At 44.5% G+C, this 27,314-nt stretch overlaps 1 protein-coding gene across 13 annotated transcripts in view; it reads left to right on the forward strand.

Annotated features, from left to right (window-relative positions):
* PITPNM2 (phosphatidylinositol transfer protein membrane associated 2) overlaps positions 1-27,314 on the forward strand; it is a 140,840-nt gene that overhangs the window by 54,812 nt on the left and 58,714 nt on the right. For all 13 annotated transcript variants that reach the window (XR_005102274.1, XM_037375384.1, XM_037375388.1 and 10 more), the window contains exon 3: positions 14,777-14,950. Coding sequence is in view for 12 of the 13 variants with exons in the window: in XM_037375384.1 (XP_037231281.1) it covers positions 14,873-14,950 (78 nt within the window). In the remaining variant the exon portion in view is untranslated. The remainder of the gene's footprint in view (positions 1-14,776; positions 14,951-27,314) is intronic.

The raw sequence follows: 27,314 nt of genomic DNA on the forward strand, positions 1-27,314 counted from the left end.
ACAATCCTCTCTAGCTTGTCTCCTTAAAGTATTCTATTAATTGAGAACCCCCTCTAATCCATTCTTTTAAAAATTAATTAACATTTTGAAAAACATTTCTTTGACTGTAGTGACCTGATTGAGATTAAAGTGGGGTTATGTCATGACTGCTTCCTTTATGTGCTTTAGCTGCAATTTATGGACTCTGATAACACTAACTTCATATATAAGGGCTTAAGACATTTAAGAACAAGTCTAATGGGCTGACTTTTTTTGTCAGTGTTTTGAATTGGCAGCAAATAAGAAAATAGAAATGAGATGAGAAAACAGGGTCTGGTGCCTGAAGTGAGAACTTGGATATTATTTTCAGTTCAGTACTGATTTCTGTTTTGACTGTGAGCCAACATTTGCAGTGAATTTTGGACTAAACTATCCAAACTTCGCTGTCCCTCAGATGCTTGCGTTACCTGTAGAACCCAGGTAACTTTTATCACTCAGAATAGTTGTCGTTTGCTTCATGCCCTGTTGTGATCAAGTTGAAATGTTCCAGCTTTTTGGCTTCTCTGCCTGCAAGGCACTATTACTTTTCTGGATATGCTTTTGGTGGGTTTGACTTTCCACCTGCCAGTTCCAGAGGCTTTTAGATGGCATCACGCTTGCAGCAGGCGAGGAGGGTGAGCAGCATCTCCTCTCGTGGTGAGGCAGGTCTGGTGCTGTCTGTAGGGGCCAGCATACGCATGTGCTCTTGATGTTGCCATCTAAGAAAAGTCCAGATCGCAAATCAGGTCACTGTTTACAAAGCAGATTTATGTCAGATATAAATACAGCTGTAATGCCCTTTAATGAAGGGCATGTGTGGCTCTTGCAAAAGCTGCGCGGCGCTCCTGCCATCTGATAGCTGACAGACAAAGCTGGAACAGCGAGGACGGAGAAATTCTCAAGGTGTGGAACAACTGGCCTGACCATAAAGCCAGGACAGGAGACCGCACCGCTCAGTCGAGGCCTTCAGAGCTGCCCCTGAAATCTGAACTGATAGGGTTTGACATTTTCTGCTCTGTGCTTTGCTTCCTCAGCTGCTGTTGGCCTGGAACAAGGTTTCCATCCTATGGCGCATCTAATGAAAAGGAAAATTTTGTGCCGTAACCTTTTGTGGACTTGCTTTTGTAACGCTTTCTTGTAAAGGATGCTTCAAAAAAATTACATTCTCGATACGGTTTGGATATTTGATAGGGAACAGAGAAGGAAAGTGTATTTGAACAGGCCTTGGAGGTCAGGAAACAGATTTTGTTTCTTTAGTTTTGATCCTCATTGAATTGCTTTCTTTTGTCCCCTATCTGCAGAATGAAACCTTGTTGCAGGGCACCCTGACTGACTTGTGAAATTTAATTTGTAGTTGCATTGTAAATGGGTTGAAATCCCATTTAATTTGAGGCATAAAAAGACATGGAATTCCACATGAGCCCTCAAGGAGCGTGAGAAATCCACCCTTGGGAAAGCTTGCCTTGTTGGGCTGAAACCACAATTTGTGGTGTGCGGTTTTTCAACGCTTTGTTACATCCAGAAATTCTCCTTAGGAAAGAGAATTGTTTCCTGGAGAGGAGTTTGAGCACAGCCACGTCTTGGCTTTTTGAAGCCAATGGCAGTGGGGAGAGGCTATGGGAGGGGTTCGATGGCAAAATGGGTCAGAATAAAAGGCCAAAGGAATTCTTCGCAGTTTCGTCTTGTGGATTTGACAGCTGAAAGGTTAGTTTGTTTTGTGATTCCCGAGATATTAATGCCACTGTTAGATTCAGAGTACAACTTAATTACATCTGATAATGTTAGCCACAGCAAAGATTATTTGCACAAGGGTTTGAGGATACTGCTTTAAGCGAGGGTTTGAGCATCCTTTGAACTTGACTAGTTTCTTTCTTGTCATCTGTAGAAACGGGGAGGTCTGTAGCCCGTGTAGGAGAGGGAGGGGTGAACGTTTGGTTGTGGTCATGCTTATCCCGAGTCCCATGAAGCTGCACGTGGTGGCAGGCTGCCTGGGCGGCTCTACTAGTCTTCATTCAAGTTCCTGCATCAAGCAAGTCTGGATCTACCCAGACATAAAGAAAACAGCAAAGTTCTTGGAGCTTCTAGGTGCTTTCCTGCAGGAAAAGGGCATGCCTGTGTGCTACAGGAGAGGGGGTGGGATGTGTGCAGAGAACCTCTGTGTTCTTGGAGAAATTTATTAGATGTGATATAATTTCTAGGGATTATTTTAATTTCTGCAAAAATTACTGATAGCTCTAAAGTTGGTTGCTAAGAAGAAAAAAAATTTCTTTTGCATTTTATTCTTGCAGAATTGGGCTAGTTATCAGGGAAACTTAATCTCCTTGAGCTACTCCACTCCCTCCTCCACCTAAAAAAAATTATTTTGTGGCAAAGGTTGGACCCAGAAACTCCTGAATCTGCTCCGTCGCCAATTCTCTCTTGCATGTTGGACCAGATAATGATTTCTCTCTGTACCTGAATTTCCCCGCAAATGAGGGATAATGATGGTTGCCCATGCTCCTGAGGTCAGGGCAGAGCTTTAATGCATCTATCAAGCGAAGCGAGATGGCTGCAAGGAGTACAGCTGGGCACCAGCCAGGTACCACTGCTCTTGTAGGTCTGGAGCAGCCGCTCTGCTATGCCTGTGCTTACTCACGTTGGGTGACTCAGTCAAATACTGTTGTTTCCTCTTTTCTTGCCAGTACCTGCATTTATCTCCTTAGGCACCTCTCCTGTCATTAGCTTGCAGCAAATTCATCATTTATTATTACTTTTCTGGGAGACTGCCCTGATGGGATGTGCAGGTTTCCCACTGAGGGCGTCCAGGCTGGCTGGGGATGCTCGTGTTCCTCTCGTGGTGCCACTTTCCCTGTTACATCTCATCTTATTTCACAACAAGTCTGCAAAATGATGGAAATACTAATTGAATTGCATGTCAAGAAAACCAAACAAATGTAAGAGTATACACCTGGCCCTGAGTTTAATCTAGAGAAGGGTAGAAACACACTGTACTTTGTGTTCAGAAAAGCTTGTACCAAAGTTAAATATACAAAGGTGCAGCTGGCTTCCCTCCTGGGAGTGACAGTGTCACTCTGCGGTGTAATCAGCCTCCTCTGGTCCCATTCTGTCTCAGCACCTGGGTGTTGTGTTATGATTGACTTGACTGCCGGTGTCCTCAGCCTTGAAGTTCGTGGAGGTTTCTCTATGTTGTGGGAAATTGGAAGATGGATGGCTGCGGCGGTAGAGAAGTATCAGGGCTGTTGAGACGGTGGTTGGTACGTTCAGAGAAGGGATTGAAGAGGGGATTAAAGAAAAAAAATCGCAAGAAGGGGAAACCAAATGTGTGTGTGGTTTTTTGTTTGTTGTTTCATTTTTTTTTTTTAAATAGCACTTTACAGGTATCTGTTGTTGAGGCTTTTAAAATTTCATTTCTAGGGTTTGCTTGCATTAAAGTTATAGACACAACTTGAGTTTTATTTTCCCTTCCAATACGATATGGCAGGGCATCCTGTGTTTTGTTTCTGTTGTCTCTCCAGCCTATGTGTAACGGCAAAATACATGTTCAATATCTGCCTTCCACATTATGTCTATATAATAGACTGTCCACTTCCATTTCTTTGCCATGAAAAGTTGGTTATTTGGGGGGGGGGGGGGGGGAAGGCACCAATAAATAGTGTGTTTTTTCCAGTTTTCTAGCTAAACTAATAACTCAAGATCTTGTAGGAGTTTGGGGGCTACAGTGGGGATCCTGGTGTCTTGGGCAGATTTCAGTTTCATTCTGCTCTGTAATCACAGGGGTTTGATTTTGTTAAAGAGAACATGTCTCTGCGTGGTAGCTGCTTTTCCTCTGCTTATGCTCTAGGAAAGTGAGCGTGGTTTGATGGATTCATCCATGTGCCTTTCTCTTTCCCGAGTCCTGGGTTCAGTTTCCAGCTTTGGCTATGTTCTAAGTGATTGTAGTCTGTCCCTTGGGGGCTTTTTTGGGGGGTGGTGGTGTGGGAGGGTGTTGGGTTTTCCTAGGGGAGGTGAGAGTGGGGGATGTGGATTAATGCTTGGCAGTATCCCTGGAGTCTCTCACTGCCTGAACTGACCATCCTGGTTTGGAAGAAGCATGTGAGGCACCCCCCAGCTGCAAAGGGGCTCTTTAACCTGGTGCAGAGAAGTGAAAATGGAGCCTCAGGCCTACATCTTGCTTCAGGGCTTCTCTTCTCGCCAAGCACAGCGGTCACAGCAGCTTCTGGGTCGACGGCGCCGGTCCTGGGCTTGTCATCCCTGGAGGTGACAGGGTAGAGGCGTAGGAAAAGGTTGGCAGCCAGCAGCCCTGCAGCAATGAGACACCACATTAGAGGGAGAATTACCACCAGGAACTGTCTTTGTCATTATACGAACTCTATGGGAGATGGGCTGGGATGTATACATCCTCCTGGATGCATAATGGAAAAATAACTTTTCTAGCAGTGGGGTTAGGCTGCTCGAGCCAGTCTTGGGTCTTAATAGTTACATAAAGCCATATTGTGTAGTCTGTAGGAAAAGCTGCTCTCTTTTAGGGCTTTAAACCCACTTCAGCCTCAGTTGTTTTGCAGATGTGTGTTCTCCAGTGGGAAGGCAGAGGCAGATGTTAGCCTCCTCCGGGAAGACTTTCTCCCACTTCCAGTAGGCTCCTGATTTAACCCTTGCATGACTGAATGGTGTCTCCTCTTCCAGCAGCGCATGGAAATATTGCTGTCCTCGGTGAGAACCACTGTGAATCTGTTTAGTCTTTACCACTAGCAACCTGAGAGCGTTTCTTCTTCCTGGGATACATTCCCACAGGTCCCGGAAAAACTTGCAAAGGTCCCGAGTTTTATGGAGGTGCAGCTGTGGCCCCTGTGCAACAGCTGGATCTGGGACAAAGCGAAGGGCCTGGCCCCATCAGATGCGGCTCCCTGTGGAGGAGCCTGGAGTTACCTGTCCTGTGGCCCTTGGCTGTTGAAGTCGCTTAAAACAGAAACTTTACCCCCTCTTTAGACTTCTTGAGGGATAAACAACAGAAATTACCCAGCGATTTGTTACCCAGACCAAAGAAGAAACTGCGCTGGTCTGGCATATGGTTCAGTTTGGCCTCCCCTGCCTCAGCCTGCAATCTGCTTAGCTGAAAACACCCTGGAAACCTATGAATTATGTAGGTGTTATTAGAGGCTGGGGGTTCCGTGTTATGGTCAGTGTTAAGAAGGATTTGCAAAAGCAGTAAGATCTGATGGTTTAAAAACGCTACATCACTCTGTATGTGGGATGTGGAATGGTAGCGGGGAAAAAATAACAGCGGCCCCAAATGTGCTGAATAATGAACTGAAAATGGTTATTGATTATCTGTGCGCTTTCATTATCCCGCTGTAATCTCAGAGCAGCTAGCCATTCTTTTTTCTTTATTAAAAAAAAGAAAGACTTTCAAAGGCACTTATGAAATATTTAGTGAAATTATTTCCAAGATCAAAACTCCAAAGAAATTACACAGCCACAGAAACCTTGTTAATCTGTTGGTGTTACAGATGAAAGACGCAACAGAGATTATTAAACGTCTACTGCTCTTGTGCGAAATGGCCTCTTACTTTCGATCTCGGTTGAAACGTTATTCATCAACCTCCACTGCTGCATTTGGCTTCCCATGCAAGAATTTTAGCTGTCATTACAAGTTTCTTCTGATGGAGGAGGACTTTCTCTATCCCTGTTTAGCCTTTAGGCAAGGTGCAGCTCAGCCTAATGAAACCAGCGTGAAGTATTAAGGTGCTATAACACTGACTTTGCAATCATACAGTGTTTCCCTCCATGAAATGGTCTTTTTAAACCAGCTATGAATGTTCATTCCCTTTTCCACATGATATTTGCATAAGTGAGGTCATAAAACGTTATTTCTATCTAGACTGTAACTCCTGAAAACGAGTAGCTGTTGATGTCCCGTTTCAGTTAGAATGGGGAGTTACTGAGGAAGCAATCCAGAGCCTGTTCAGTGTTGACTTAGATCCAAAAATTGCATTTTTGTGTCTCAAAAACAGGTTTAGTGGATATGCAAGTATTTTGAGATAAAAATCCAAAATAACCTTGAGAAATGGTCTGAAATGGCCTGTAATTTGGAGAAGATGAGTGCCAAGGCCCACGAATAAGCTATACAATGAGGGATGGCTGGTGTGGTGGCCGTTCTGAGAAGTGAGACAAGGCTGCAGTGGCTGTCGGACTGAGTGGCCATCGACTGCCTGAAGCTATTGGCAAATACCGCGCAGAGGTACATGGACAAGAGTCGTGGGAAAGGCGTGAAGTTACCCTTTTCATTCTTCGGGACTGCTGTGGCTCACCCCAGTCTTCAAGGTGTGGGTGGGTGGGAGAAGGGGTGAAGAAGAAAGGCAAGGGAGAGAGGCATCACGTCTCTGAACATGAAAAAGAGGAACTGCGGAAGAAAATATTTAATAAACCATTTGCTGCCTCTCCTGAGATTAGCACGAGAGGAGCTAGAACTGTAGTGATGGTGACTCAGGTTGGACAGCAAAAGCCTTTTATGCCTGTAAACAATCTGGAGGCTCCGAGATTCCTTGTTTCTGCAGCTTGAAGTGGTTTTTCTTCATTCTTGTTTTTTTTTGTTTTAAAAAAGATAAATAGTCCTGTTTCCTGAGAAGGTTTTAGCCATAAGGTCATTTGTCTTCAAAGCAAGTCTGAGCGTGGTAGGGCTGGGCTGTGTTTGCGCTCAGCTGTGTGCCTGAGGAGCCTCTGAGTGGGCTGGTCACCAGTGGTTTGCAGAGCTCTTGCACCTCTCGAAATTTCTTACCCTCCATTTCTTGTTTTCGTGCTTAGTGACTGGTAAGATTAAAGAGTGGGAGCTCTCATGGCTTCCTGCTCTTACTATAACAGAACCCTGTGCAGCAACTAATGGAGAGAGAGAAGAGGGACAATGTGGATGCCGTCTTGAGTTGGATGGGTGAAGTCATCCCTTGACTCTGGTTCACCCTTCGTCTTTCTCCCATGCCTCGCTGCTCCCAGCACCTTTGTTACGAGCTAGCAGGTTTGTTCCACAGGGCGTTAAGAGCATGGCTGGGTTTGTTGTTGGCTTTTTTACAAGCGAAGCCTTGACCAAGTGGTGGGGACTGCACCAAGTGCACTTCTGCTCATTCTCCTCTTGAATTCCATCAGGAAGAGAGATCATAGCACCCAGAGGTGTGAAGTATAAATGCGATAGCCTCCTTGGGGGGGCTACCTTGGAAATTAGATATGTTTGGTTTGGTTTTTTAAATCTGGCCAGCATCCCATTTCCCTGTCACTGCTGCTCGTGGAGTGTGCAGGCTTCTGAGTGGCAGTGGCCTTCAGCTAATGGATGTGCCACAAATGAAGGGAAGGTGCTGTCCGTTGCTGTGTGCCTGTAGCATTGCATAGATTTTTCTTCACAGGAGTTTACTCAGCCACCAGCAATTTTCAGTCTTGTTCTCAGCCAACACGCTGCACTTACCACGTTGTCAATGCTGCTTTTAGTTTTGTTTCCCTGTGTGTGTATATGTATTTGTGTCTCTCTATGAATATATATATATAAAATACATATTACACATCTATATATGTATTCATATGCCTTTTGTAATGTCTGCCTGCTTTGAGCATGTAGTGCTGAGGGACTTGGGCTAAGTGCAAGCCATTAAAAGCAGGGTCTGTCCCCTTTAGCTCAGCTGAATGGAGACATCTAGCTATGCAGAGGCCACAGGATGCTGGGTTTTGTTCGTCTGACTACTTGGAAACATTTAACCTTTAATTTCAGACGCGTTCTTTTTAATATTCAACTTTATCCCCAGCATCAGCAAAAGGATTAGAGGCTGGTTTGTCTTTCCCTCTGAACTCATCTGTGACTTCAGTGTGCATATTAGTTCTTTTAATGGCTTCTTTATTAGTTCATTATTGCATAACCTCCAGGCATGGCAGGACTTGAAATGGTAATTTTCCAACTGAAGTTCAGCTGACGGACTTCATCTGGTCCCCTTGAAGTCAGCATGTGAATAGAGAGGGCTGGCTCGCTTTGCACCACAGCATCGCTTGCAAAGCAGAAGGAAAGGAGTAAAGTTTTCCTCTCCCCAGATGTTAAAGGAGTGCTCTGAATGGAAAGTATGAAGAAACAGTACAATATCCTGGAATATTTAAGGAGAAAAGGTGGGATGTGGGTGTGTGTGCGCACACTTTGGTGTGGTGTTGCTTCCCCCCCCCGCCCCTATTTTTTTTCTCCACCCTTTTCCCTGTCATTGCTTCAAGCTAGTATTTGGCTGCCCAGTGAACTATAACAGGATTTAATAGCTCTAGTGTAGCTATATTGTATTTGGACTGATTCCATCCTTCTGTTGTAATAAATGTCTTCTTTACAATGAGCTCTTAAATTCTACAAGTGACGTCAAATTGTATCTAATAATGGAAAAAAGATCAAGTGCTGTAAATGCGACTTGTTTGCTCTGTGTGTCTTATCAAGCAGTGGTTTATCCTCAGCCCGGTGCAGCGCTCTCTGCGTTTGTGGTATCTTTTGAGTTTACCCTGAGGTTTACACCTGAGGAAAATTGATTTCCATGCATGCTTGCATTTTCCTCTTCCTCTCCTCCCCCTGCCTTTTTCCCTGGCTGTATTGTAGGCTGTGGCCAGACCTGGAGGAGTCAGGCACAGGGAGCACCCCCGGCTCAGCTGCCAGCCTCGGCTACGCTGCACCTACTCCAGTGCGGGGAGGACTGTGTCATGGTTTTGCAACGTGAGCAAATATTCATTAGCTGCTGATTCACTGTCAGGTGTGATATAAGCTCAGTTGTGAAACTCGGGCGTGTAAACATCTGCGTAAAAACTTCTATTTCAAAAAGTTGTGACAGATTAGATGCATGATTAAGATGTACAAGTACAAAGAACATTACTGACACCGTAGCCTTTAAGCAGTGAGCGTGTGAACTGTGCACTTTTTAAGGAGCTTTAAGTTTTGATTTATTTTTTTTTCGAGCAGATTGTTAAATCTGCTTAGCTGTCAGTCAGAAGGTACAGCCCACACTACGAAAACTGAAAACTGCTGATTTTAAAAAGCTCGTTCTGTCTCTTCAGTTTATTGCACATGTGCATGTGTCTGAGAGACTGTTTTGTGTGTAGTGTTTGAGTGTTATGGCAAGTAACAGTAGCCACAAAGTTACTAAATAGAAATCTTGGGGTTTTTTTAACCTTTCAGTGTGAACATGGCTTGAAACAGTCCCACTGGACAGATCACTTTGGTGAGGTGGGGAGAAGAGAGGAGAGAAGGGAATGTTAAAATACAAGCACTCAATATTCATCTGCTTACAAAACCCTCATAAATTGAATTTTCCCCTTGACCCTTTTGCATAGCCATAGTTATTCATGTGACTGGAGGAAGCAGTTGTGTTCCGGCTGGTATCATGCTAAGCATCATGCATTCACAAAACGGGACGTTCCTCTCTGTCCCACAGCAGCGGGATGTGGGCAGGACAATGATGAGGCCATGCCGGTCCACACGATGGATTGCAGGCTGCGTGTGCTGCAGCCTTTGCCAGGGGTCAGGTAGGCAAGGCTGGCGAGCAGGGGCTGAGGAGGATGTTTTGCAGATGCTGATGGAAAGCTGCTCCTGAAAGGCAGGGACACCGTGGACAAACAGGATCAGAGTGATGGATAAAGGGAATGGTCCTTACAGCAGTGGTATTCTGGATAGATAAAACTGAGCAAGATTGCTTTTGGGCCAGGAGGGAGAGTGCTGCATTAATCAAGGTGTAAGTGTTGAGGCTGCATTTAAAAAATGCTGACTTAGGTCCTAGGAATATGTTTCATGTTTATGCTGCTGCTTCTAACGGCATAAATAAATCCAAGCGCAGTATGTATGCGGTGCTTCCAGCTGCGGGAGGGCACCATATACTCCTTCAGGGAACACTGCAGAGGAGGGAAGGTGGCCAGGCTGCTAAGCCTGATATTGCTTCCCAAGGTCCGACTGTTTGATACACTTGATACCAATGCTCACATGTCTTTGATACCGCTTTCTTCAAGGAGGCATCTCATGGGGAATGAAGGAGATGTAGAGAACCTAAAGAAAGTCTTTAGGGAGGTGGGTGAGGTCTCCAGGTAATGCCTTTGCTCATCCTTTTAGGTGCTTGGTTTGGTTTTCTTACAGTTGTTTCTGTTAATTATCTTTTGTTCCTTAGTTACATGAAAATATTGCAAAGAAAATTGTTTGATAGCCGAGTCAAGGGTATTGATCTTCAGCTGCGAGTGTCATCTTTCATAAGGGAGATTTTTCTCAACTTTAAAAGTCAGCACAGCCCTAAACAGGCAGTAGTTGATTAAAAACCTGAGACCAGGGCTGGTGCCTGCCTCTGCTGCTGGCTCCTGTGCAACCCTCCATGATGGGTTTTTCCTTCATAGGGTGAGTCTTTTAACTTTATAATAGTGTGAAATGAACCTCCTGCGTGAGGCTAGAAAAAGCTCATTGTAGTTGCTCTGTGCATCTGGGGATTTTTCTTCCCCTTTGAAAATGGGAAGTAGCAGCTGTGGCGTGGGGTGGGTTGTCGCTGCTGTGCCATAGTTCGTTCCAGCCCTAAAAAGCCTGTGCTCGGCAGCCTGGGCATGGAAAATGTGAGCTGATCAAAAATTAGTTGTTGAGGTGACAGGTAGGAGAGCTGTAACAGCACGGCTGGGAACAGGGCGGGTGGCAGCCCTTTTGTAGCCTGACCCCCCTGGCATGAGTGGTCTCCTGTGCCAGACTCAGATGATGTGTCGTGGAGCCAGGGTTTTCGCTGTCATACTGCATGTCTGTACCCTTCAGGGCCAGCTGGTGAAGCCTGGCTGGGGTTTGACCTCCAGGACTCTGGCAGCAGTTTTAACGCCCTTCATGCATTAACTCTTATTCCTTAATTACAAGCTGTCAGTTGTCATCAGTCCTCTGCTACCTTCTTTAGTAACAGGGAGGCTGGCCCTGATGCTCCCCAAGTGACGACCCCAGACATCAAGTTCATGGGCTAAATGGAGAGCTTTTGCTGGGTCTCTTGATTTGTTCAGCTCCTGCAGATCCTGATAGTCTCCCTATCTCCCCTCCCCACCCCCCACCCCCCCTTCAAAGAAATCACACTTTCTTAAAGAATTTGTTGCAAGGGAAACCATTTAAATCAGAAGTAAAGGCAGCACGCTGTGCCTTAGCTTTCAGACAGCCTGAAGCAATAGCTCAGAGGTGGACCTGACTCATCGCAGCAGGATATTGACTCTGGAGCGTAATTATGATGCTTTGAGAACCTGATTTTAAAATAATTGAGGTATAAAATTATGCGCCTGGCTTTCACAGTTACTACAGCTCTGTGTATAAATTGAATAACGGCCTGTACAAATGTGCCACTTGGCTATAGCAGAAATAGCAGCGAGTCTGGAAATGTCCTGCGTCACCATTATTTACCTTTTGCTGAGAGAAGCTGGCTGCAAGCTGAGTTTTGCAAACAGCCTTGGGCTGCTGCTGGTCGCGGTTGTGCAGCCGCAGAGGTTTGGCAAACCCGTAGAAAGTCCAGCTTGGTGCTGGGCGGCTGGACAGCTGAAATCTAGCCTGCTGTCAAAATGCTGGCTTCTTGCTAATCCCGGGATGCTGAGCATCTCTGTTCAAACACCCCTGGCTGCTGGTGGCAGTGGGCTGGGTGTGGGTGGGTGCCAGGGACACAGCTGGTGTTTAGACATCTGTTTTCCAAAGCTGTGTTGTCGCTCCCGTGCTTCCAGAAGGGCTTTCTCTTCTCTGCATAGCAGCCATTGTGTCTGCAGACAAACTTCTGTGGTTTGTTCCAACAATACGGTAAGCAGCCTTGGTGAGCTTTGATACTCTGGGAAGTTCCCAGACTTTGGCAGGAGGCTGCTGTCCTCAGTGAGTTGTCCGAAAGCACAATTTTGTCACCTCTGTCCCATCTGCTGCAGATTTCCCCAAGATCTGAATCTGGTGAAACCCCGTGTTTATCTTTCACTGTTTGCCACCTGGGCTCCGCTGCTCTTAGACGTGTTAGGGCAGGTTATTTTCAGCTCAAAGGCAGCCTAAGCTGCGAACATAGTATTGTTTCTTTTAAACCAGTCTAGCTTTAAAAAAAAAAAAAAAAAAAAAAAAAAAAGGCAAGTCAGGTTTGTTCTCTCTGTGCCTCCTTCAAGGTCAGGCTACTGGTCCTGGGTGCCTTTTCTTCTGGCCCCCTCTGTTTGAGGTTGCAATTTGGTTCTTGCTGTTGCCCAGTATGTTTCCAGGGTTATTTTCTCCCCAGCTTCTGGGAACTGGTTGCAGTAGCTGGAGTGGGCAGCTGCCAGAGGAGTTTTCGGGAAAATTGCCTTTCCAACAGGCACATCATCAGGACCTGCTGCTGCCTGGAAAGCTGTGGGCTCAGCCAAAATGCAGCTTTTAAACACTGACCACAGGGAAGTATAAACCTGAAGGGGAACTGTACTGGGAAACCTCAGCTTTGGTAAAAGTGAAGCTGGAAGCGGGGCCAGGAGCCGCTGCCCTGGCTGGACACGCTCCGCATGCCGTGTGCTTCGAGGCCGCTGCTGTGCCTGCTCGAGGCTGAAATGGTTGGGGTTTTTAGGCTGTAATAAAATAAGCCCTCTTGTGTCGTGGCTGCCTGAATTATTACCTGCCTAGCACTTCATTATAAACACATTTTTTCCATCTTGATACTGGTTTCCTGCCATTTTATTGCTTTTAAGGTTCTATTTTTTGTTTTATTCATCTCTTCCAATCGATAGAAATACCCTGTTGTTAGCAAGCAGCAAAGGTGGATGTGACTGATGTCCTTATGGTGAAAGCAGAATCACTTTCTGCTTGCTTTCAGAGCATTTGGGGAAGAGGAATGGGGGGCAGGGGGAGCTTTTAAATCTAATTTTTGAAGATCTCTATAAAGCATAACAAATTGCTCAGGACAGGCAGCTGAATCCCCCGCTGCCGTTACTCCAGGAGTTGGGATTGTACCAATGCGGATCTGGGGCCAGTGCTTGAGATCCATCCTCTGGTGGTTACTGTTGTTCTTTGCCATGACGCTAATTAAAAACCACCTAATGAGATTACCTCCACCTGTTATGGAGAAGTAGTTTGATGGAGGAAATCCTGCACGTGTATGTGGATGCACACACTTCTCCTCATAGGCACAGCACTGTTGGGAAGTGCAGACTTCCCAGAATTATTCTCTCCAAGGTTTGCTGTGGCAAAGATTATTTTTTTTATACACCCCCCGCTCCACACACGCAGATTGCTGATAGCAATAAAATGAAACAGAGAACTGAATTTGAGAATAAATTGTTTAGATGATGCAGCACCAGACAGAACTATTCCAGAAGACTCGGTCGGGGATGGATTTGCTTTCCGCATGCCTGGGTCAGGCAAACCCTTCGGCTGGGATGTGGTGAGCAGTGCCCTTGGAGTGCTACACAGATTAGAGATCTGTAGACCTTGGGTTATAAATACTAAATTTAATTCAGTTTTTATATATACACATTTATACAGCCCAGGTTGCTTTGTGACCATGGGCATGTTTTAACCTCTCTAAACCTTGTAAAAGGTTGGCGAAGTGCTGTGCAAACATTGGGTAGCGCTGAGACCTGTTGATAGCAGTGTGGTTTCCTGGTTCCCAGACCACGGTTTAATCTACTAGATAGGTTGGTTGTTTTTATTCTGGGTTTTCTCCCCCAGGCATAGGATTTGGGGCTGGTTTTGCTCCAGCAGCTTATCTGAAGACTTTCAATAAGCAGGACACGGCAAAAGAGTGGATTTTGGTGATGAGGAGGAACCAGGCACGTGCTTTTTGTGCTGGGAGAGTGGTCGTCACTTGGCCTGATAGCAGACGGCTTCACTTCTTGTGTCCTCTCTTCCTCATCAGTCATCTTCCCCTCCCCTCCCCTCTTCCTTACGTGATTTTATTGTCTTTATTCACAGTCCATAGGGAGTCTTCAGAATATTTGAAAAGTTACTGCTTTAACCTTTGGTGTAGTAAATGCTGTATTCCCTGTATTAAGCAATAATTCAATTAGATTGCATCCAGGTGGGGTATGATGGGATTATTTTTTTTTTGGTGTTGCAGTTTGATCTTGCTGTATTCTTATGCAGCAGGAGTGTAAACGTGAGTCTGGCATCGACATCAGTGGCAGGAGGATTTTGCCTGTAGACTACTTTGGAGGTGAAAGAGAAGGGATCCTACCAAGTCAGTAATTCAGAATAAAGCAGGGAGGAAAAGTACATTTTTGCTGTCTTTATTGTTAGAATCCAAATTACTTTCTTCATCATGGCGCTACTAAAGGCTGAGGAAATCTTAATTTAAGCTTTTTCTTGCTGCTAAATGAATGTGGGAGGATAAAACCTGATGCCTTTGAGTGGATGCATCTCTGGTGTGTTGCTGACATTGGAGAGATGCTTTATTGTCTGGCAGCAGAAGGTCTGCCTATTCATTTTGAGCTTTTGTCACATCTCTTCCATGGAGATGCTGTTGCATATGAAAGTCTGATTGATACGATGGCAGAGGTCAGGAGGGTAATAGCTTTGATGGTATCCCCTGAATCAAATCAAAATTCTTCTAAAAGATTCTGTTGAATTTGATACCAAGGATCTGGTAGCATTCCAGGGATTCTTCTCTCCACTATTAAGCATATAGCTATTACAAAAATTAATGTTTGCCTGTTGTTTGGTTTTGTTTTTTTCTAATAGGTTGTTCTGCAATAAGAATGGAAAATAACTGCTTCTCTTTTTTTTTCTTTTTCTTTTTTTTTTTTCTCTCCCTTCTCCTTTCTCTCTCTCACTCTGTTTCAGGGTTCCTCAATGCATTTGCCTGCCATTATTTAAGGAGCCTTTACTAAAAGCTTCTGGATTGTGTTTCTGAGCGGACAAAAGATTTTTGTATTCAAAATGCTCATAAAGGAATATCGTATTCCTCTTCCGATGAGCGTGGAAGAGTACCGAATTGCGCAGCTGTACATGATACAGGTCAGTAACGTTCTGGCCCGTGCGGATGAATGCAGGCTAACGCAGGGCTTCGTGTGGAAGAGTGGAGTATCGCTGCAGAACTAGATGCTTTAAATGTGAGGTTTGTGTGTGCTGATGGGGGGGAAGTAATGCAATAGTCTGGGTGACCTACCTGGGGAAACAAAGGCTCGTGGATAGGCTATTCCTGTGGGAAGGAGCACTGAGCCTAAGTGCTTGGGTACCTACCTGGGGGTGATCAACGTGTAGGGCTTAAGCAGCTGTTGCTGCTCGGTTGCGCTGTGGTTGCTGATCATGCCAGTTCCAGCTGCAAACCAAGGGCTTGTGCGCTTTTGTTGGGAAAATAACAGCGTTAGTATAAATTTGAGAGGGTAAAATTAAGGTATAACCTTGAAACTGGGGGGGATAGGGAATCTAGATGTAATACTTATTTCCTTCTGTACCACCATGGAACAGTTACAAATCACCGTGAAACTTCGATTATTTTTAATAGGTTTCTGAATACTGATGAGAATTTTTGTTGAATTCCCTGTCTTCAATAAAGCAGTTAATTAAAATGTTGGAGTTTTTTGCAACTCAGATCCTCTGTGCCCATGTTCTCCCAGAGTTTGAAATCCATCCAGGAGCATTTTTAAAAGGAAATGAATCTGAACTATTATTTCATTGTCCCACGCTTTAAATAAAATTTAATTTTGCTCCTGCAGCAAAATGCATATCTAATACTGAGTTTGCAGCAGAACCCTGCTTTCTGCGGCAGGTTGAAGTGATGCTAGAAAAATCTGCTTTGGCTTAAAACCTAAAATGAGTTAAGGGGAAAAAAACTCAAACCAACCAACCTCCATAACCAAAGAGAAAGCACAACTCCCCTGTTTCTCACCTGACCATCTAACTGGATTCCTTCAAGGAGCCATGCACTTGGACTTGACTGTTGTACAGTCCAAGTACAGTCAAGTGTACGCAAACAGTGTGCGGTGTGTGTTCTCCAGTAATAACAGTCAAATTCCTTTTTCTGACACAAATGTATCATCTTTGTGTGTTAAACCTAAATGTTAGCATAAATGAGTAAACGTTTTGCTTAGGTGACTTCATTTTTCAGTGTCTTTTCCTGCTGCTCTAGCTGCTTTGAATATCATTGTAATTATTTTGTGACAAGTTTTTTTTCCAAATTTGGCTCAGCTTTTTGAGTGAAGAGCTGGTTCATGGAAGCGGTGTATCAACTATGCAGAACTTGTCAGCGAGCAGCAGAGCATACAGGAGAATGATCTGATTAAGAAGGAGGAGCCCACCTGATTTAACAGGATGAATTCTTAACTGGGGAGCTTCTGGGGGGGCTTCCTGTGGGTTGTGGAGGACTTGGTCAGGGGCTTGGGTTTGTTCACTTTCAGAAGTTAAAATACTTACTGTTATTTTATTAATGCAGAACACTGGGTTCCACTTTGTTCATTTGACAGTGATTTTGGCCACAGCTTAATGTCAAAGGACGTGATAAGCCGTTAAGGTTCCATGCAAGGGGAAGTTCACTGGCCAAGGGAACAACTGAAGAAACGACACCTCCGAATTGCTATCCAGCCCTGCTTCAGCCCTGCTCTGATTTTCTAGGGCATTGCTAGGCAGCAAAATAAGGCTTCCCCTTCAGTCAGGTGCGATAGCTGGGGTGGAGTCTGACCGCTGATCTCCCTCCACTCCCCCGGAGCAGGGGGGTAAGATGTAAATGCTGCTGTAAAAGATGTAAGATGTAGCCCAAGATCCAGGTGAGCTAGAGAAATGCACGATGAGCAAGTGACTCTACTGCTTTATGTGTACAAGTAGTACAAGAGAAAAAATTAGCTGTGTTTTTTGTTGAAAATACTAGTCTCAGCTCGAATTTGAAAAATAATAATAAAAAAAAACAACCAGAAAACCCATTTAAGGTAGAACGTAGAGTTTATATTCTGTTTCTTAGTGTTTGGTAGCAATCTGCTTCAACTCTTCCTGAAATTAGTGGGAAGATTCCTGCCGACTTCAATGGGAGCTTTTCCTAGACCATGATATTAAATGTCCTTTTTTTTTTTTCCCAGTTTGATTTGAAAGTGGAGGTTTTGTCTTTGAGGCAGGCACTGGGAAGAGAGCAGTGGGGAGCATGACTTCCATTCTTTTCAGAGAATGAGAAAGTGCTTCGTGTCTGTCTTTTTATTTTGCCTCTGAAATGCGTAAGGAGGCCACAGGAGAAGTAAGTTCCGTATGTTGAAGTCCCTTAGGGGAACAAGCTGAGATATCTGTATAAAACAGCGCTGTAGAGGTATTTCTTAGAAACCTTTGGCTGAAACATAGAACAGCATGATTTGAAGTAGTTTCTGGGGAGAGAAGCAATTCTTAAAAGTAGAAGGTTCATTTCAAAGACGTTTGTTCTGTACAGTATGGTGTCATTATTGCTGGAAACACTAGTCAGCCTGGTCTTCTAAGAAGCAGTTTTCCAACAGTATAAAAAGGAGATGTCACAATTGTTTCTCAAGGGTTTTAGAGAGCCTTAAGCATGTACCTGAAGTTAATCATTCATTTAACTTCAAGTTCATGAGTGCAGATTCCCATTAAATGCCAAACCAGTTGGTATAAAGTTGCTCTTTTAAGAGTAATAAAATAATTTTCCTAGATTTCAGCATCCTCCAAAGGAAAGTTTTCCAAAAGGATCCTCTGACCTGAAGGATGACACAACTGGCCCATGCAGTTGCTCTGGAGACCCTTTCTGTGGAAGCAGTGCCTCAGAACCACGTGGGTAGGGACAGTCAGACTCGGGTTGTAGCCCTGCAGTCCATTTTCAAAGGTGTTCTCATGGACCTTTCTGCTTTGCACCAGAAAGACCTCCAGTCTCCCTTCATGAGAGAACACTGTCTCCTTAGAAGTCTTAACAAAAATTTCCACCGGGTTTTATGTAAGCAGCATCACACCCAAGTAGCAAAGGATCCTTCCCTTAAACTGGGGCAGGCTGTACTCGTGTTTCCTATGTTTGCTGGATGGGAGAATTAAAACTGTGCAGTATATAATCCAGCATCTCTGTTGGTTCTCTGCGCCACTAGGCAGGCAAGACATGCAATAAATCTTTGTGTACATGCCCCTGTTACTCTAGTTCCTCTTAAAGTTCTCCAGGCTGGTGTATAAAGCTGTGAAAACAGAGGTGAGTGGCCTGCTGGTTTTCTTCTTAATTTTTTTTAAAATCTGAGGGTGAGGCGAGGGAACAACAAGTCTCTTAAGTGTTGCTTTCTGTTAGCATCTGAAATGTTATCTACAGACAGTGGTTTCAGTACTTTAAGCAGCACTTAAATTCTTTGATAAACAAGTTAATTTACATTACAGTGAAGGGCTTAATGTATCCTTGACTTGCTTGAAGCTTAGCAGATCTGAACCGAGTTGGTTTTCTCTATTAAATTTTAGACTATCAATATCCGTATTTTCATGGGAAACCTCTCACGCAGTGTTGTCAGTGTCTTCAGGTTGGGAGCCCTTGCAGCGTTAGCTGCCAGAGCAGTTAGGTCTTAGCTTTTCCACACACACAAGGGTTTTTTTGCATCATTGCTGAGGTTTTGTCTCTCTTTCCATGCAAATTAAACCAGTGATTTTTATATCTGAGCTCAGAACCAGTGATCTTTCTTCCCTCTGTGACCTGGTTTTATTTTGGTGCATAAAATGGGCAGAATATTTCAAAACGGTGAAGCCATTCTTTGTACCTCTTTCCTAGACAATAGCTTTGTAGTGTACCATTTTCCTAAGATCTGTACACACATTTAAAAGCCTGTCCTACTTCCAAAGTTGAGAGGTCTCTAGATAAACTCAACTTCAAGAGTTGCCCATAGACTGGGAGAGCTGCAGTTTGGTCTGGGGAAACTGCAGGCTTCTGCCTGACTGTAAGCAGAAAGCAACTGGAGGTGAGTGCTGAGGTGGGTGTCACGATGCACAAACCACTTGGGGAGGGGACAACTGTAACCTTCTGTCGGGATTTCTTTCTCCCTGTGGAAATGCTGAACTGAGGACTCTGTCCTGGATGCCTTCTCTGACTCTACGCATCGTATTAAAGACAGTGCGGTATTTCTGTCTCTGCGAGGACTTTGGTCCCTGTTTGGCGCAAAGGATGGGGTTATACTGTGTTACACATTAGATAGATCTTATTGAGGGCTCTGCATATTTGTGTCTCAACAGCTGTTCTTTCCTGCAGCGCTCGCTTCCTTTTCTTGCGTGTTTAGGGAACCTGCCTTTCTGTACACATCCCTCTCACCCCGGAAACAACGCACGCTTTAACGTTAAGTCTCTATCTCATAAAAACTTGTGCTTCAAGACCTGAATGTGTTTGTCAGAAAGATCAGTATGTTATTAGCCAAAGGTCAGTCCATTTATCTTCTTAATAACTTTCATTACTGTCATTCCATATGCCATGAGATTCCGAGAGACCGTTGCCCTTCTGACCCTTACATGAGATGAGAGAATTCCTCTTGTTATTAAATCTTATTTTTATATCGGTGTGCATAGCTTACTTTCTCTGCTGTAAATAACTGCAGCCCTCATTTTCTCTGTGCAGTTTTCTCTGAGTACTTGTGACCTTCCTCCAAGGATAGCAGTATACTTCAGAACTATTCTTCTGGACCTAGTGATTGCCTTTTGAGGATGAGACTTACTTTAAGATGCTGTGGCATCCTTGTAAGCTAATAACATTATTACTTCATTATTCAGCATTTTGAGGGTCCACAGCTGAGCAGAGACTCTGGCCCGTGTTTGAGGCAATCTGGTAAAGATAATCCATCTGCTCAGCACTGTCTGCTGAACTTGGGATCCTGGGAATCGAGGCTCTTCTTATCTTCTAACATGAGCCTCTCTTCTCATGTTAGTCCCTCAGGGCTTCGCATTTATTGCCTTCCCTGAGAAATCAGAGTGTATTTCCAAGTATCTGCAGTGTGCTGTAGCTACCTGTTGTGGCTGCTGCTGGGGTACCCTAAATTGCTTTCCTCCTCCAAAGGATCATGGTTTCTCCATCATCTCAGTGTCCAGACCCCTGTAACTGTCCTGTCCTGTTTTCTTCTTCATTTGCGTGCACCTCTCGGGTAGCACCTTTGAGGACAGACTTCAAAAACTTGCTTGGTGGCAGTAATTCTTGAGGCCATGTCCTGATACCTCAGTGAAAAAGTTGTGTCCCTCAGGCTGTGAGCTACACTTGGCAGTTGCCAGCAGGCTCAGCAGATGGTGAAAGATTGATTGAGTGGGGGAAAACAAACTAACCCTTCATCTCTGGACACTGAAGAAGTGGATGGCTGATTATTTTTCTTGCGTTTGCAGATGCCTTGGCCATCTGGACAGACAGACATATATATGCTTTAATTTTAAAAGCAGATGACACTGCTGACAGCTCTAGAGGCCCTGGAAGATTCACAAGACTGAAAGCAAAAGCCTGGTTTGAAGCTTTTCCTCCAATTTTTATGCTGTGGCATTAAAACCTGTGACTTCTATGTTCTCTCCCTCTGGTTTTCATAACCTTTTCTTTGTGGTCGTGAGGACTTGCATCCCTCTGAAGGGGGAGAGTAAGACGCTTGTAATTGCTTAGCTGGGTGAACAAGGGCGGTACAGGTACGTGCGGTGCTGTCAGACTTACAGTCTAATTTGCACAGGTGACAGTGGCACCTGTACAGGTTACTGTTTTGGGAAAATGTACAGAAATAACAAACATCTTTTCTACGTTTACTTTTTTTTTTGTTTTGTAGTCATTATCCTGGAACAGTTCTTAAACTGGCTGTTATTCCATACCTGGTGAAAAGAAGATTGATTTTTAGAGTAGTGAACTACGTTTCCTTGGCAGTTCACACGTGCTTGCTTTCTTCACCACAACTGAGTGAAGCTGAGATAAGGTTGTAACACAAAAAATATTTTAAACTTCAGATTTGTACTGGTTTTAATACAGGATACAGCACTGATAATCCTGCTGAGCTTGTGGCTTTATTTTTTTATTCTTATAAAAGATTTCTAACATGTAGACAAAATCTCGACTGTAGAGCCAGATTAGGTTCTCACTCTTTCAAATACCTGAAAGCAAGTAATGAATTAAGATTAGGAAAACAGTGGGGATTTCTTTAAGCCAGTCCTCCAGTATTGTAGCATACAGCCTGTTGTTAGTGAATAATTGCACTGGCTTCCTAAATCTAAGAGATGTAATCAGAGGATAAGAATTGATCCAAAATCACCCTGAGCCGAAATTTCATCTCTGACTTACATTAAAATAATGGGTGACTTGATTTTACCTCCCTTTAAACTAGGGACAGCAATTCTCACAGATAGCGTTTGCGGAATAGTTAATACAGTGAAAAATCCATTTAATGACAGGGAAGGAAATACCTAAGGTAGGATGAAATACTGAGCTGGAAGTGTAGTAGACATTTTGAAAGATGGAGTATGTGGGGTAAACAAGCTTGAGGTATCTCCGTAATAAAGTGATTCCTAATTCATGTGCCTCTGGCACATCCAGCCCTCCTCCATAGGAGTGTGACTTGGCGTCTGTAAGGCTAAGTGATTAATGAGTGGTCATGAGAATGGTTCTCTTAATGCTGTAAATTATTTAGAGTCCTGCACAGTTGATTGCCCCCCAAAATATCCTAGTTTCCTACAAACAGCTTCATTAATATCTAGACCTGAATCTAAATAATGCAGTGCATACAACATTTCTACAAATCGATGCTGTGCATATTTCTGCTCTCTCTTGTGAGAGAGCTGCTGACAACCTGTCCTGCCTTTAACTTTTACAGCTTTTTTTTAGGAATGTGTTTTACATTACAAGAAGAACATCCCAGACTGATGGTGCCGCAGTTGCGGCGCAGGTAACGTGCGCTCGCTCAGGTGAGAATGGTCCCTTCTTCAGGGCTTTCAGCACGCTCAGCTTTGCTCTGCTTCTCCTGGCTGGGAGTCTTGCAGGATTTGGGGCTGGAAGCCCAGAGGGAGGACGTTCTTGCAGCTGCAAAGGGCTGTGATCCCCACCTCAAACAGCTCTTGGTAGAGCGAAGGGGTGGCACGAGCAGAGCCAGGACCTCCTGGACACTAATGTAGCTCCATCAGAAAGCAGCTCTGCATGTGCTTCTCTCTGACAAGATGACCCTTCATGGGTGACATCCTCTTCTTTCTCCTTGTGTGCTTGAAGGCAGCATTACACAGGATTGAGGCACAGGGCAAAAGGCCAGCAATTCCTGTGGGATAGTCCCAGTTCTTGCTTGATGAACTTCAGGGAAGAGCCCTGCAATATCCCTGCTGCAGGCAGCGGGGTGATCAGATGGCAGCTCCCTGCAGAGCTGGGAAGGACCCAGAGGGGAACCCTCCTGGAAATTGCAGCTAATCAGCGCTGGGTTGGGAAGATAGGTGCTGACTACTACATGGTTGCTATAAAAATCTTCTGCCTAATCAGCTAATGTAGTTGGATATCCCCAGTGAAACCAGACTGTCGTGATGGGGAAGGGCAAAAGGTACCTGGCTGTCCTGATGGCTCTGAGCGTAATCCTGGAGCCACAGAGTGTGTGGGACAGTCCCACTCCTGCTGAGACTGAGTTGCTGGGACTTCTGATCTGCCAGGAGGATGCATCACATGCAAACCCAGTGTTGGACAGGGATGTGGAGGTGCTTCATTGACCTGTAAAGTGAGTGGATCTGGAGGGGACTGTGCTCACGGTCAGCAAAGTGTTAGGTCTCTGTGAGATGTCTCTGTGCTGACAGAGGTCTCCTCTTTGGCCACCTGATGCAACAGCCTGGACGGTGGCAGTCTTTCCATGGCATTATGGCTGTTTCCTCCAGGATGGGGAGTCTTCTGATTTCCCTCCCCACACACACTTCACAACTCTTGTTTTAGGACCCTTGTTTTCAGCTGGGTGGTGGGATCACTGAAGAGCAGGTTTTATGTTCAGCTGGCAAAGCACGTTGTGGGGGGGAAGGGGTATTGCCTCGACAGAATGAAGCACTGCACGTTGCCCAGCCATTGATCAGCCCAGGAGGAGGATGTTTAAAACAGCTGCTCTTTTGCCTTTATTAATAAAGCCATTGATGAGGAACAGATTTCTTCCCCCTCTCCCCAGGCTTTCAGGTCATTCCTATGTGCACAGTGCAACGAGGCTTGCTTAGAGTCAAAGGGCTATGGTAAAGCCTCATATTCTGATCATTATCTTGTTGACTCATACTAACCTTCCTTTGCTAAATAAGTATTGACACTGGCCCTTCATGTATTATACTTTTTTTTTAACAGCACTAATTGGATTAAAATAATTGTCATGCGTGAAGGATGCATGTTGGAGCGCAAAGGGCACGCGGAAACCTCAGCGGTGGGCACCATGGTTACTGGTGACATCACTTCATTTGCTGTTAACAGCAATGATTTGTGTTGCAGCGCTGAAGCCTGAGTGGAGGTGGCCTAAACTAAACCCAGTGGATTGCTGATGCAGTCTCCCATTGCCATGGAAACAGATGTTGCAGTTGAAAGTTGCCTGCATTCATAATGTGGTGCACATGGTGTAAACAAAAACATGGTCCTGTGGTGTCAACCGCTTGGAAAAGGGTAGGAATAGTGCTGCTGGAGGGAGTGGGAGATCCCATTGCCGTTGGGCTTGGTTTCCCATTCAGGTAGTGCCGACTTACCTGTGCGGGATGAGATACAGTAAGCCTTGCCGTTGAGAAACAAGAACGAAACTCACAAGTCCCTTATGGTCCTCCAGCAGTTTCGTCATTGAGGGACGCTCAGTCTGACGTGATGTGGATCGTTTCTGATTTGTACCTTGCAAAGTGCAGGCACAAAAGTGCTGTTGAAACCCATCCTTGGGGTAACAGGGTTCCCAGCTTCTGCCTACCTTTAATCTTGTCTTTTCGTTACAACCGTTAAGACTATGCTCAGCTCCTACAAAACAGGAGTAGAGAAGCTTCCCTGTCTTCCCTCTGAGGACTGTTTTGCTGTATTTTGTTCAAGGTCCCTACTCAAGCCCAATGAAGAAGACTGCTGCATGGTGGTTAGCGTGCTGAAATGGGGCTTGAAGGATCTGGGTACTAAACGTAGCCCTGCTGGCAGCTCTGTGCCTTCAGGTTACTTTCTCCCTCTTTAAAGTGGTGCTCTCTTGTTGATTCCGTCATCTCTAATGATAGAGGATGCGGCTGTTCTGGCTGTGGCACAAAAGCCTTTGACAGCCAGAAGTTGTGTGTGCTGTTCTACTTCAGCACTCTACTACATTAATAACAGTAAAGGTGATTTTTATTTTTAATTTCATTCACGTAGCTTCCTGTTTGCTCTTAGAACATGTTATGCGCCGATAAAATTATGCTGGGTTTGATCTGATCAGAAGTTCTCCTTCTTGGCTTCCATAAAAGTGGTATAGTACCATTGCCTCTGCTCCCTTCTTTCACTAAAAAAAGCTCCCTGATTATGGTGACATGATTTTAATTGAGTATTTCAGGTCTTTGACACACACGTTTTGGAAAGGAAAAAAAAAACAAACAACAAAAACCAGCTTGGGAAGTATGACTCTATTGTACTTTTAGGCTAAACCAACATTTTGTTTTCATAGTCAAAGACCTGATTTTTGATTACCTGCAGTAAATGCTGACCGTGAATGGTGCCTGGTCTATCGGATGTCTGTATCAGTGGGCAGGAGGTTGCCGGTGGTGAAAACAGATTGCTTGTAATGAATTAGATGTCAGTTCAAATGCTCAGAAAGGAGTGGTTAACAGAGCACAGGGCTGAGTCATACCGCAGCAGGAGACAGCTGAAGACAGAGTGAATATACCCATGTGCACACACGTTGTCACTGTACACGTTATCCACATGCAAAAATCCTGTGCTGGGACAATGTTTGAAGAATAAACCATGCATTAGTTTCAGGACCTTTCTGGTATTTTCCAGTGTATCTATCATTTGCTTTCAGGTTGTAGGTGCTGTTTAATTCTGGCTTGCAGCAGCTCTGGCTAAAACTGTGCATCTGTTGTCGTGCTGTTTTATTTGTGGTGTTTGAATGCTAGTAGCACCACAATAAGCCCAGATACATGGCTGGGGCTAAGAGGCTGCTTTGCTTATAACCTCTCCCAGCACTTCTGTAGAAAGCCATCATGTGCGCAGCACCAGTCATAGTTTAACTGCTACCTTCTCAGTACATGTGGCTTCTGCTCTTGCACAGTGCCTGTGGGTAAGGAGATGGTGGTGGCTGGTAGGCAGCTGCCTGGAGCACACTGAGAAGGCAGTTGGCGAGGGGAAGAAGTCAATGCTTTGGAAAATCAATTAGCAGAGTGAAATCTCCATCAGCCTAAAAAATGTCCAACTGGGGATAGTTGGGAGTATTTTTCCCTTAATGTGTGGAAGAGTTTGAAAACGAGTAGTATATTCCACTCCCAGCTTAACTCAACCCTTTAGATCTTAGGTGCCTTTGTACTTCCTTTCTAAAAATGAACAGGAAAAAAAAATACACCTGATTAGTGAAACCAGGTCTTAAAAGCTATTCAGTGATGGCAGGAGTCATCCATCCTGACTAGCTTCAGGCTTTTTTGTTGTCTGGTGGATTGCATGAGGCAATTTAGGCTGTCTCTGCTTCCCAAAGGACGGGTCTGTTTCTGGGGACTTAATTGGCATTTGTGGTAGCCTTAGCATCCAAACCAATAAAAAAAATACTAGTTGGCCATAGAGGATGTTTTCTTAGCCTCCCTTGCCACAACAGTACGAGCAAGTATGTTAGCCAGATCCTCTGGGAATATTTGCTGTCGTGTTCTTGTTCAGTGGGTACATAGATGCCTTTGTTTGCTGTCATTGTTAATTGAAACCATCAACCAGCTGTAAACTTCTTGTATCCATATCTGTGTTTAAATGGGGTAAAAATAATCCCAAGACTTCAGTGTTATTTTAATGGATTCTCCCAGAAGGATTTGTCTGGACTATCAAAATACTCTGTTGCCAAATGGGAGCTGCAGGAAAAAAAAGAAAAAAACCCAACCCCTTCTGGTTATTGTTTCCAGACAATTATTTGTGTCTTCATTATTCATGGACAATAGGTCTACCAAGCATAGCGCTGTCAGTCTTCATAATTCGAATAATCTCGAAACTGTCACAGGTCATCAAAGTAGGCCACCGGTACTGTGTAAATACATTGCTGTGATGCACCAAGAAACTTCATCGTGAAGGTAGAACATGTCAACCTTTTGTCATCGTTATCTAACTTACTTAGATTGAGGGGTTGTACTGCAGACAATAATCAGTGGTAAACAAGGTAAGATTATGGCTATAATCTTATTTTTCAAAAGCTAGAACAATGTCTGGATTGCTATTATCACCATGCAACCTACCCTGGCTTTACTGTTCTCTGCGGTACCATTGCAGTGCTGAAAGTAGTCAATTACAATTTAAAAAAAACCCAAACCTTTAGAAGAAACTAAATGACTGAGCTGTTTGCTGCTGTGGGCTTTGCAGAGATTCTCCGTGTATGCACCTGAGCCCGCGTGCAGCCTGCGCTTTACCCTGGGGCTAAAACACGAGGAGAAGGGCTCTGTTGGTTGAGGATAATATTCTTCTCAATGTTCTTCTGAGCAACACTCTGTTCGTTGGTGGGGTTGGTTTTTCTTCTAATTCACCAAAAGCAGAAGACGACTAGTTTAATTTCTACAGCCTGACTTGGGTTTTTCTCCAGCTGATGCAATAAGGCGTATCTTAACTGTTTCATCGTGCATTCTTGTTCTGTGACTTCTGTTCCTCCAGCGGTGGTGAGACTCTTAAAGTTGGGGGGGTTTCTGCTGCCGTCAGCCAGTATTCCCTTACTGAGCTGTACCCTGTTAGAAAAGTGGACACATTGCGTTCAGTCACCCGGTCCAGCGCAGCTGTGCCAGGTCAGGGTTGGGAGATGTGTTCCATGGGGGTAGCGAGGCGCACGGCTGGCTGGGGACGGGGATGGAAGCTCTCAGAAGTGATCAGCCTGCCTTTGCTAGTGGAAGACTTTGTTTACAGCCGTTTGTCTCCTGTTGCGAAGGGCAGATGATAAATGGGGTTAGGCTAGCCCAGTGTTTAGATGACATTCATGGGAATTATTCATCTATGATTGTTATGGTGAGGTCATGTGCTGTGTCCCATGCTATGCTGCTGTGCCAAGAGATTTATTTTAATAGAAGCCTTTAAGTAACTGGCATTCTTGCTAATCATGCTGCATCTGCTTCTCTGGGTTCCCTGTTATGAGTAATTTAATGCTATTACTTTAGCTAGAAGGGATCTGTGTCACCATCTGTCCTGGGAAGCTATTGATGGGGCTGTGCAGAACATGGAGTGTCATCAGCAGAAGAGAGGGGCTTCTAAAGGGATGACTGGATTTCCTGTTGTAATACAATGTAAGATGGTTTACTGTGATTACAGCTTAGATAAGTT

This window comes from Falco rusticolus, chromosome 1 (genome assembly GCF_015220075.1).
Source record: "Falco rusticolus isolate bFalRus1 chromosome 1, bFalRus1.pri, whole genome shotgun sequence".
Classification (NCBI taxonomy): Eukaryota; Metazoa; Chordata; class Aves; order Falconiformes; family Falconidae; genus Falco; species Falco rusticolus.